This window comes from Cajanus cajan, chromosome 4 (assembly GCF_000230855.2).
Source record: "Cajanus cajan strain Asha chromosome 4, NIPB_CcT2T_4, whole genome shotgun sequence".
Lineage (NCBI taxonomy): Eukaryota > Viridiplantae > Streptophyta > Magnoliopsida > Fabales > Fabaceae > Cajanus > Cajanus cajan.
This window is the reverse complement of record NC_138520.1, coordinates 5,985,302-5,997,417: the sequence shown is the minus strand read 5'-3', so window position 1 is coordinate 5,997,417 and position 12,116 is coordinate 5,985,302. Positions and strand designations below refer to the sequence as shown.

Genomic DNA, 12,116 nt, shown 5'->3' with positions numbered 1-12,116 from the left:
GAGAGTGGCAGGCAGAAAGCTGGGTCTGGCAAGCAGATAGATATGAAAACAAATCGCATCTCGGTAGTCATAGTAGTTAGACACTTAGACCCCCACAGGCCACCAACTATAAAAGCCCACTTTCCTGGAAGTACCCCTTGTCATTAACTAAACTGCATGCACCTGCACCTGCACCTGCACCTGTGTGTGTATAAGTATATCTATATATAAACACAACACACACACACACACTCATTTGTATTCATTCCAACATGGAAGAAATGAACAGAAGCTCCTCCTCCACAACCTCTTCCTCCGACTCTTGCTCTTCCGACTCCAACCACAGGAATACTAACAACCCCGACAGAATCAAAGGCCCCTGGAGCGCCGAAGAGGATCGGATCCTCACTCGACTCGTCGAACGATATGGGCCCCGAAACTGGTCCTTGATTAGCCGCTACATAAAGGGCAGGTCCGGCAAGTCCTGCAGGCTAAGGTGGTGTAACCAGCTAAGCCCCTCCGTCCAGCACCGCCCCTTCTCGCCCCAAGAGGATCAGACCATCATAGCGGCCCACGCCCAGTACGGTAACAGGTGGGCCACCATTGCCCGGTTACTTCCGGGCCGAACCGATAATGCCGTTAAAAACCACTGGAACTCCACGCTCAAGCGCCGAGCCAACCAAGGTGCCGCTTCTTCTTCCGCTCCTTCTCTCCACTCCCACTTCCAGGATGACCCGTTGACCGCGTTGACTCTTGCTCCCCCCGGTATTGCTTCTGCCGCCGCGCCCCAGGAACCCCTCCCGGACCACCGCCCCTCGCCGGAGACTGCGCCGCCCGCCTTCTGGGATATGATGAGGGACGTCATCGCCAGGGAAGTCAGGGAATACGTGTCTTCCAATTTTTCCGACAACTCGGCTTTCCATTAAATTAAATGAATTATGAATCATGAATCATGAATCATGAATCATCAACTAAATTACTCTGCGGTTTCATTATCAGGGAATTAATTAAACCATTCTGCTGTTCTGTTCATACCAATCTTTTTTCTACTCCGCCAGACATTTAGCTATTTTCTTATGGAGTGTATTTGGGGCAAAACCTAACGTTATTTTTTTTTTCTTCTGCTTTTCGCTTCCCCATCCCAACTCACGGAGTCCAGTGTTTAAAGATGACTATTGGATTTAGAAGCTGGCAACTTGTCAGCTACCGCAACTTGGTCACCAAACACTGTCTTTCACTATGGCTAGAGATCAAGTGTTTTAACGAAACACACTTGATTCCTGAGGAGACGGGGAAGTGAAAAATGAATGGTAAATGCATAGATCATATACCAACCAGAAAACAAGGAGCTTAATTATTTGTGTTTGTGGTTATCGATACACGCTTTCTATTTTTATACATTCCAATTCTCCTTATTTCTATTCAAATTAAAGAAAAAGCCTCATCATTTATTAATTATTTCAATCAAAGTTCCTTGTGCCATTCTGCTGGTGACTATTACAACTTTATATAATCTTCACACTTTGTCTGCTTCGTCTTTTTGTTTCCCTATTATTCTTTACCAATTAAGATTTGGGTGGATAAGAGTGGCATTGGATTCATGATTATTGCTTAAAAGAGAAATTACCCAATAAAAAGGTTGTAAACTGCTGATTTAAATGCGATTAATTATCCACAAAGGATCTGTATAAATGACTAAGCGCGTGACCGAGTATACTTTATTATCCATTTCACTTCACATTCGCACTTCATTATAATATATTAATTTTAAAATAAAAACACAGAGTCACAGACACTACACTTTTTGTTTTATTGATCTATTTGCTGTTGGTAATAATTTTACAAATTTAAATCTCACGTTATTTTAATTAAAGTAACCTTTAAAATTAGAAACCTTATTTAAATAAAATATTTGTTAAATTTACTTTTGTCGATTAAATTTATTTTATTATATAGGATGTGTGTCTCTCCACTTTGTAAACTACTAACTAATACACATTGTTATCTGTTCGATGTGCATGTATCTACATTATTTGTCTCGAATATCTATTGAACGAGTATCGATAATATATATATATATATATATATATAAAATATGGGGAATGCTAATATACTCTCATCTATTTTTTAGTGGGAGTATGTTAGCAACCTACACCAAAATTTTAGGACAAAAAAATCAGTCATTTCCTTTAATTTGGTTAATTCATACAAAAGATATTATAGTAATTTAATTTTATTTAAAAAATATTAAATATTTTCTCTCTCTTATTAATTTATTTACTAAGTCATTCATCTCTCCTATTAAATTCCTTCTTCAACCCATTCATCTTTCCTAGTAAATAAATTAATAAGAGAGAAAAAATATTTAATTTTCATTTAAAATTAAATTAAATTACTATAATATCTTTTATACAAATTAACCAAATCAAAATTAATGAGTGATTTTTTTGTCGTAAAATTTTGGTGTAGGTTGCTAACATACTCCCACCTACTTTTTAGTAGGAGTATATTAACATTCCCATATATATATGTATGTATGTATGTATATATATGTATGTGTGTGTAAAAGATGAGATATTTATTTATATTAAGAATAAATTTACTTAGATTTATTTTACTTAATAATTTATGTTTTATATTATATTTTAACAACCTAATCATTAAATTAAAATTTTTTAATGTATAAATCAAATTCATAAATTTTTAAAAAAATTAAAAACTATTATATATTTTATTTTATTAATTTAAATTGATAGATAATCATAAAAATATTTTTTCTTCTTTTATATTAATTTCTCATTATGATTTATAAGTATCTAGAAACTTCCCCTGCCAAGCATCATGTTACAGGACAATTGTGATCGTGTTGCCACAAAAATTGAGACGCTCTCTCTGCTTGAACATCATCCTTTCACTACTAAGATCACTCTTTTTACAAGATAATAATTGTTGTTCTTTTTATGAAAGGATAACATTCTATTAGAGGAATAAGTGTCCTGATTTTTTAGTCAACATGATCACAATTATTCCTATAACACGATGCTTAGGGAGGGGGAGTTTCCATGTGACCACAAATCACAATGAAAAATCCTAGAGCTAAAGGAAGTCGGTATAAACGGAGAAAAAGGAGTAAAGAAAAGGAGAGAAACAAATTACACACAAAATACAAAACAAACACCTAATGCTTGGACGATAGACATTATAACTTATTGCTGGAACAATAATTAAGAATATTTAGATAATTATTCAAACTATAATACCTTATCCAAATAATACTTTTACTATGAAATAGGGTCATGCACAACAATCACTACTGTTTATTCGATATCAATCTTGTAGTTCCTCGTATCCGGCAACAAAATTTCAACAAGGTGAGCATATTGTTAATTTGCTCTCTCTCTCTCTCTCTTTTCTTTAAAAAGAAAAACCGTGGCGCAACTATTTGGTTTTAATTATTTATTTTAAAAAAGGTTATCGTTGCAGATTAAAGAATATTAATTAGTAACAAAAATAAAATATTTTTTTAGACCATAAGATAATGTTCTTGTACATATAGATGATAATGTTTCTACCATATACAGCCAAAAGCTTAGGTATAAGGTCATATATTCTTGATTCTGTTACATTAATGATGGACCCTATGATTCTACCCCAGAAATAGACAAACTTCATAAAAGCATTTAAATCGCAGCAAGCTGTAGCTAGGGGAAGAGGGGCTGCAGCTTCTTTAACTTGCACCAAGAATCATCATAGTTTAGATGAGCAACCTTTTGTTATTGACTGGGTCACATATGGAGTATGGACTACAATCCATATAGTTTACTCATATTTTCATTTTTTAATAAGTTGCATTTGATCATCGATAACTCGTTTATATACAGTATGATGGTGCTACACTTTATATCGCTATAAATTAGATAAACTTTTGGTTTTTCCTTTTGATTCCTTTTTCGGGACTTCGATTCATTCAACTAGCTAGTATGAACATCATTTAATGATGACTTGCTTTGGGACGAGTATCATAAAACACGAATAGAATATGGCAAAAAAAGAAAAGAACGAGTTGAACACCAAATTTATATTGATCTTCAATCTTCATATAACGCGTAAGTGTAATGATGAAACAGAGCGTTGTGCTACTTTTACGGAATAGTGATATAACAGTGATAAATTTTCCACAACTAAAATAGTAAAAATAAGTAGTAAAACACGCAACCTCCTACCCGTAACAGTAACGCCAAGAGGATTTATTGGGTTACGCAATCAAATCAAAGGTTGACTTAGCGCGTGTTTCAATTATAATTTTTTTATTTACAAAAAAACATATAACCATAATTCTACAAATTGATTCCGGTTAAAATAATTTTGAAATAAAATAATATATGTTTAAACTTTTTTTGTTTTTAAACTAATAAATTAAAAATATAAAATAATAGAAAAATGATTTATGGATCTACTCAAAGGGGTAGCTGCCCCGGCTAGTTTTTATTTTATTTTATCATTTCTAATACATATTTATAATTACAATTATTTTTATAATTTAAAATGTGGTAAAAGAATTAATTTATATTATTCCTACTAGTTAATTTATTTTTGTTCTATTATTTTCATTCTCAATTATATTTTTTGGATAACTATGACCATTAGTACAAAATATTCATTGTCAAAATAATAATTAATATAAAGTTATTGAACGATGTAATACTTAATAAAAATTATATCGGTGTCATTTGAACTCTCTTTATATATATATAGGAACATATCAAGTGAGAGAGAATTTATTATAAGAGATGAGAATGTTAAAATATAACCTTTAGATTAATCAAGTGAGAGAAGATTTGGAGTTTAATTAAGTAAGAGAAAATTAATCTAAGGGTTATATATATATTAATCTTGTATTTTAGTCTTGGTGAATTAAATTTTTAAATGGTAGACTTGCTATGCAAACTGTGGACTTGGCCCATAACATGTAAGAACAATGGGCTCTCAATACGGGCCGAAAGTATATGTGAGTTCCAAATTTAGACCAAGCGCAAACAGATGGAAATGGTGATGCCAATTGCAGTTTTATTAGAAACGAGAGAAAAATACACGATAGAAACGAAACATGAAAGAAACACATAGTAGAAGCGGCGTAAAGGTGCGTTTGTTTGGCGTAGGAGGATCCGGAAGCACTTATTTAAATTTGAAAGTGAATAGTGTGAGATTGAAATAAGTTAGTTTGGTGGTGACAAAGGGTTTGATGGAACAGCAACGAACTTGGTGAGTCCAGCAATGCAGTCATAAGCGTTGCCTTCAGCAGAGGCAAAGTAGTAAGGTCTGTGTTGATTAAGGTGAACCTTAAACCCCTCGCCAGCACCCTCATTTGCAGTCCCCAACAGCTTTGCGCCCCTGAATTCGCACGTTATGTAGCTCCACATGTTTCCCAGTAAGTACACGCTCTGAGCCACACTAGAATTTCCTGCTGCTGGATACTTGAACACTGCACAATCCAACAAAATTTGTTACAAACTATATATAACTAGACAAATTTCAACATTTTTTTATGGCTCACTCTTAGAAATCTGAATTTAACTCTAACTCAACTCTATAAAACTAGTTTGTAAGGTCAGAATTGTTCTTTACTTATATATTCTTTAGTTGTCTTTATTTCTATTCGACGTGTGACTTGGATTTTTCTAAATACTCACCGAGCGTGTCATTTATATGAAATGGACTATTTTGGATGGCCCATTGGGTGTAGTTTGTGCCGGCACGCCAACCTTGAGAGTCTCCAACCAAAAGGGTTCTCGCCTCGCTCGCCGCGGCCATGCACGTAATCAAAAGGAACACAAATATTCCTCTATCCATCTGCTTCTGCTTCTGCTTCTATTGATTGATTATTTTATGTGTTTTGCTATGCCAATTGAATCCATGCTCGTTGCAGGGGTTTATATAACTTTAATTAATCAATAGTATAATAATATATCGGCTTCCAATTTCAATTCAATTCTGTTATTTTCGCACTTGGTTGAGGAGCAGTGGCGGGTACACGGACACAGAATCTCCTACATTTTCATACTTTAGAATTACAAGTCCACACATGCTCTTATTGACTCTCTTCACTTATTCTTATTCTTTTATTCATTGTTCAACTTACACAAATCTCAATTCATCAAAAGTGATATATACAGACGAGAAGAAACCACTGTGCTATAGATGAATATTGCTACGCGTTTCTAGAAGAGTGAGTTTGGCAAAAGTGCACAAATTGGGAACAAGAGTAATTTGACTCTCTCTAGTAATATGGGTTGGTGATCATTGACTACTTACAACCTCAAAGGTCAAGCAACGACATCTCTCCAGCGTGCTATTTCGTCTTCTCCTGTCACCATTTTTACAATAACTCAAGCTAAACTCCTTTACAATATCTAATATATATGATTTAAAAAATCATAAAGTATTGTGCATTATATTAATAAAATCTAGTTACTAATGATATTATCCCTATCAAGTAAATTTTCATAAAATCCCAAAATTTCAGAGCCTATGAAGGCATAATAACTAAGTATAAAATTCTTCATCATAAGACAAAGAAGAATAGATTACGTTTTTGAGTTCCAACTTGATACTTCTAGGTCACTTTTCTAGTAGATTGGCTTTACCAAAACAATTTTAAAATATTATCAATCATGTTTTAAATAAACTAAGATCTACTAAACTAAACAATATATTATCACTATATTGATTAATTAGTATGGTAATATCATTTTGTATTCTTGAATATCGATGTGTATTACTATTACTTACTAGTCCACCATAAATACTATAAATATCGATGTATATCACTATAAATATTAGGAAAATGAGTCACTGTATACTTTGTTGTTGTTTAAATAAATAAATAATAGATAATAAAATAAAAATGTGCAGTTAACTTTATAATATTTGAATGATTGTAAATATTAGTTAAAGGGTAAAAGAATCCATAAAATATGAACACCAAAACAATTTTTCTCTTTTATTAGTAGTTATAGATATTAAAGAATGATACTAAAATAATAAAACAAATAATGTAAATACTGTGGTGGTTGAAATTAAAAATAATGATAAACATTCATTCCAATCTCTTATAGTTCATTTTCACCTCATTTTAATCTCTTTATTTTTACATCACATCACATATTATATCTAATACTTATGCTCTCTATTTTATATTTCTCTCTCTCTCTTCTCTCTACCCCAATTCACTCCAAACTTGGGGGTGAATATTTAACATTTTCTAAAATAAATAGTATAATTTATAAAGTATCCAAAAACTAATAGTAAAAGGGGATATATAACCTTACAGTCCTTACTTGATGTGAAAAGGGATAAAATAATATATATTTTTTAAAATATGTAAGAGTAAAAAAGAATAAAATATGAGCAATTAAAAGTTAGAAACTAAAACATTACTTAAAGTTAGAAACAAAAATTCTACAAATTACTACTTATGAAACATAAGCCTAATAACCTAGTGCTATTCATTTCGGCCTGTTCAAAACTGGGCTGAACTACCCAACCCCATCATTTTTGGCCCAATTGACGATTCTGTATTTATTTTATTACATCGCACATATGCCTGTCATATAAGAATTACACTGTAGATTGGGTCACCATGAACTCAATCTGAATGTATGTCAGTCAGCTACGTCTAGGGTGAGCCCAGGGGGCACTGTTCTACTATTTTTACCTAGGTCCATGTTTGAAAATTCATAGCATGCTTAGATTTTTCTTAAAACCCTTTGAATTACATGCATGTGATTTGGATAAAAAAAATATAAAAAATAAAATTTTGATTTGGGACATTTCAGATTATAATAAAAAATTTATTCTTACAAATTCTCGTCTTTTAATTAGGAAAGAGACAAAATAACTAATGCAATGAAAAGATATTTTAAAAAATTAATGTAAAAAGTGATGCAAAAAGTATATATTAAAATTACAACTCTCTAATTATGATTTTAAAAAAAGAAGATTATTTTGGGAAATAATTATTTTTTTCAAAGTTTATATTAGCAAAATGTTATTATTTCTTTAAAATAAGATAGGTTAAACATGCACCATCAGAAGTAGTTATTTTTGAATATTAATGACGATTTATATATAAATAATAAGTTAAGGATATGTGTACAAAAATGATTGTAGGTGAAAAATAGTTTTGGAAGCAGAAACAGTATGGTTAAAACTTAAAAGGCCAATTGGCCATGTCAGTGACAGTGTGAATCGAATATGTATCTGATCTGAGTGTGTCCTTGACAACTGAAGTGATTCCTTCTCTTTATTTGATGAGTGGTCCAACTTTTAATTGTGATTGTGACATTGACCTAAATGTTGTCCATGCCATGGCTAATGTGTCTGCTATGTCTATGCGTCATTAATCATACTCATTCTTCTGTTCCTGTACTAATTAAGCTTTCCACTTTCCACTTTGTATCTATCATAAGCATGCATTGAATTCCGAACATCATCTTCATGAATTGTGACATGAGAAGTACTTAGCAATGGTGATTGGAGATATCATATTCATAATGTGAAAGACACAACAACACAAGCCAATGCGGGGTCCTCTCTAGTATACGGTTCATTTATTACTATTACTATACTCTGATATCATATTTACTTTTACTCTATTTCAAATCTATTACCATACGCTTCATGTCTTCCATGTTGGTCTTTTTGTCTTGAGTTTGTTCATCTTTTACTTTTGTTTTTTTTCTTTGTTTTCCCTCGAATAACAAAAAAGGTCAATTTCTAGGAAAATAAAATATATGAAATGTGTGCTTTAAAATTTTGGTTGTTTGGGTTCATTGATGGCACGTATCACGCTGTCACCTTTCATTGAAAGTGATTTTAATGCTCCTCCAACCATGTAGATTGAACAAAAATATAGTGAAACGATAATGAATTCAATTTAACTTGAAAAAAAATGTGTTTGTCCTTTTCTGTATAGACACCAAAAACTGGTGGGGTCTTATAAAATTTATGAAAATTCATGAAAAGTACATATAAAATTTTCACCATGTAAATTTTTAACGCAAGAACATTCACTAGCTGAGTTTGGATGGTATTTGCTATCTGAGAGACTGCACCCATTAACAGTTTAGGCTTTAGAGGCAAAAATTATAACAAAATCAGATAAATTAACGTAAATATACCTTTAAAACATAAAATATAATTAGAATGTATCAAGTGAAAAAGAATTACATTATTATCCTATCATATTCATGGATTGATATATATATGATAAGTTTATTAATTTTCATTATAACTATTTTAAAAGTTATACTCGTAGACATCACCCTTATTTTTAATAAAATATTAAAATATGAATAAATGAATATAATCATATTAAAAATTTTATTATTATTTTTTTAATTGAAATGACTCATTAGTGTGTGGAAAAGAGACTATTCTAGTTTAATTAATGATTTATAACTTGAATCCAAAAAATGTAACTAAGTTAAATTTTGATAGGGAAATGTTTGATATCTATAGTAATACATTCTTCTTAAAAGTGGTGCTCTTAAATTTGATTTTTATTATTAAAATAATATTTAACTAACAAAAATCACATATCATAAGCACATTTTGTCTTGAAACATTATGCGAATTATATTCATAAAAAAAATCAAAAAGAAAAAGTAAATGATGAATGAAATTCATTTATCTTTCACAAATGTTTAAAACAAAAATTTGAAGTATGGCCAGATATTAATATTTTTTTGGCAGAATCCATAGATGTTTTTTTTACAAGAGATAAATCTATTTGAATTTGATAAAATGAAAATAAATGTGGTGAATGTAATCCTCGGAAGTTTTGGATATTATAAATTTGGTTTGTGGAGTTAAGCTATACATTAAGCTCAAATTTTAAGTATTTATTATTGTGTTGCTTACATTTGTCTATGATCTAGATGTTTGTTCGTTAACGTGGACTATTCACATTTGTTATGCTCAATCCTAAGTATAAAGGTGCTAATATCTCATATGAATTAAAAAAAGAGTTAATCACCTATATTCTATCAATATAAAAAAAACATTTATCCTGACAATCAATTATATCTTTTAATTGTGTCATGTCACTTATAATCAATGTAATTTTTACAAGATTTGAACAATCTTCACTTTACATTCTCCAATATCAAAGCACAATTTGTCAATCACAAAAACCTAAAATTTTGAAATAATGTAATCTTAAATAATAATATTATGATATGTTTAAGAATTAAAATCACAACAAATGGTTAAATTCAAAGACTTAACATAAAAAAATAACTATACATTTAAGAACTTATTTAATGTTTCTTTAATTACAAAGACTAATATAAATGTGCATTATATTGACTAGGACCAAAACGATAGTTTACCATAGAATATGTCATTGAGGTTCATTTTAATGACAGATAAACAATAATACTTGGGATGATGTGAGAATGTATTCAAAGATAAACATAACTAAAGTACTAAACGACCTTGTAAAGTGACAGTGAAGCAAGGGATAGTATTACATCTGAAGACTAAATTTTGATAAGTACTTGACGAGGGTGATTGAATAGGAGAAGAAAAGAAGGACGAAAATTGAAACAATAAAAAGATGGCAACAAAATATTGTTATTGAAGAAAAGCCACCCACATGGAAATCAATGGTTAGGTGTGGATGTCTGAGAAGATTGTTCTGGTCTCTTGGGAGTTGCAGGAAGTGAGGTGCTGGACTCACTGGGCCTTGTGGGTAGTGAGAGGTTAATTCTTCCATCAATGCAAGAAGAACATTTTCTCTCTGCCCAGCTTTCTACGTCGTATTGGCCATGCCCCATGATTCTTCTTCCCGAGCAAAGCCTTCCAATCATAACCGCAATGACTCCCAACACAATTATCACAACCAGAACCCCAATCACAGGACCAACGGACTCATGTGCTGAATGTTGTGCCACACTCACTGGAGGAGGTTGCTCTTGTTGTTGATACAATGGCATTGACATTTTGGCTACCTGCTATGGTTAATTGGTTGGGTTAACGAAGCAAGTGGAAAATGAATATAATGCAGGAACAGGGAGAAAGAATTACTTGAGGGGTCAGCAGTGGCAGTGGCAGTGGCGGTGTAAGCTTCTAAGGAGAAGGTAAAAGAGTGTCATACTTGTAAGCACATTCTCATTCTAAAATTCTTTTTGTGAAGAGATAAAGGGAGATCTCTGTGCTGTTTAGAAAGAGGAAGGACTGAAGAGTTTTTTTTTTTTTTTTTTTTGACACCCCTGGTTTTGATGGAACTTGGAAGGGTTAACTTAACTAGCGGTATATTATTATTATTACCTGACTGAGTTGAGGAACCCCGAGGAACAGTAAAAGGACGAAAGGAAAGGCAAAAAACAATCAGAAAAGTGGAATCTTTAGAGAGAAAAGTGCTTACCCTTTTCTCGAGAAGCCCTTTTCAAAACAACATCCAAAAGCTTTTTCAGGAGTCCGGGTACTGTATGGAGCCATGAGTGAACAACCTTAACAATACGGTAGAAACTCTTTTAATTCCACACAAGTGCGTCAACATCTCATTCCAGAATACTTTGGCTTCATCCCTTCTCAAGATGGTTCTGGTCCACACACCCAACAAGAGTCTCTTTTTTTCACTCTCTTATCTTCTCTTCTTTGTCACTCTTTTATTGTGACATTTTTATCTAAAATATTTTAAATTTAATTTGCCTAACAAAAATATATTATTTAAATGAGTAACAACAGACACTACTCCAATTCAAATGACTCAAGAATTAGGACCCTCCATCTTTTCTTTTGCCGTTTTCCCCTGTTTTGACGAGTATAACAAATCAGTGGAAATTCCAGGGGGAAAAAATCCTTAAATCCACAACCAAGTATTTGCTTTCAACATTTTCAATTACCTATCAAGTTTGTATTTTTAAAACATTTGAATAATTTAAAAAAAAAACTACTTATGGAGTATTTTGAATTTCTAATTATTTGCATTTATGAACAGTCGTTGGCAAGAATTCAGGGATCTAGAGCATCATGTATGCTTTGGAGATTATAATGGCCAAGAACCATTACACCATTGTCATACTCATTGGGAATTTCATGACATCGCTGTCTTCGATTTCTTGTGTTTAGTC

The 12,116-nt window shown here is 31.9% G+C and overlaps 2 protein-coding genes across 2 annotated transcripts; one reads left to right on the top strand and one right to left on the bottom strand.

Moving 5' to 3' along the window:
* The first annotated feature begins 103 nt into the window (after positions 1-103).
* LOC109802203 (transcription factor MYB77) lies at positions 104-1,461 on the top strand. The gene has a single exon (XM_020363455.3). The coding sequence runs from the start codon at positions 252-254 to the stop codon at positions 903-905; it is 654 nt and encodes a 217-aa protein (XP_020219044.1). The 5' UTR covers positions 104-251; the 3' UTR covers positions 906-1,461.
* A 3,561-nt stretch (positions 1,462-5,022) lies between these two features.
* LOC109802204 (uncharacterized) lies at positions 5,023-5,897 on the bottom strand. Its single transcript, XM_020363456.3, has 2 exons — positions 5,670-5,897; positions 5,023-5,461 (listed from the first exon to the last, which is right to left on the bottom strand). Exons 1-2 carry the CDS (start codon positions 5,827-5,829, stop codon positions 5,196-5,198), a joined length of 426 nt encoding a protein of 141 aa, XP_020219045.1. The 5' UTR covers positions 5,830-5,897; the 3' UTR covers positions 5,023-5,195.
* Positions 5,898-12,116: the final 6,219 nt, after the last annotated feature.

What these genes read in the sequence shown, in the direction of transcription:
- LOC109802203 (XM_020363455.3), top strand. Translation starts at nt 252, where the DNA reads ATGGAAGAAATGAACAGAAGCTCCTCCTCCACAACCTCTTCCTCCGAC.
- LOC109802204 (XM_020363456.3), bottom strand. Translation starts at nt 5,829, where the DNA reads ATGGATAGAGGAATATTTGTGTTCCTTTTGATTACGTGCATGGCCGCG. An exon ending in TCATATAAATGACACGCTCG is followed by an intron (nt 5,462 to 5,669) that starts GTGAGTATTTAG and finishes TGGATTGTGCAG; the next exon opens with TGTTCAAGTATCCAGCAGCA.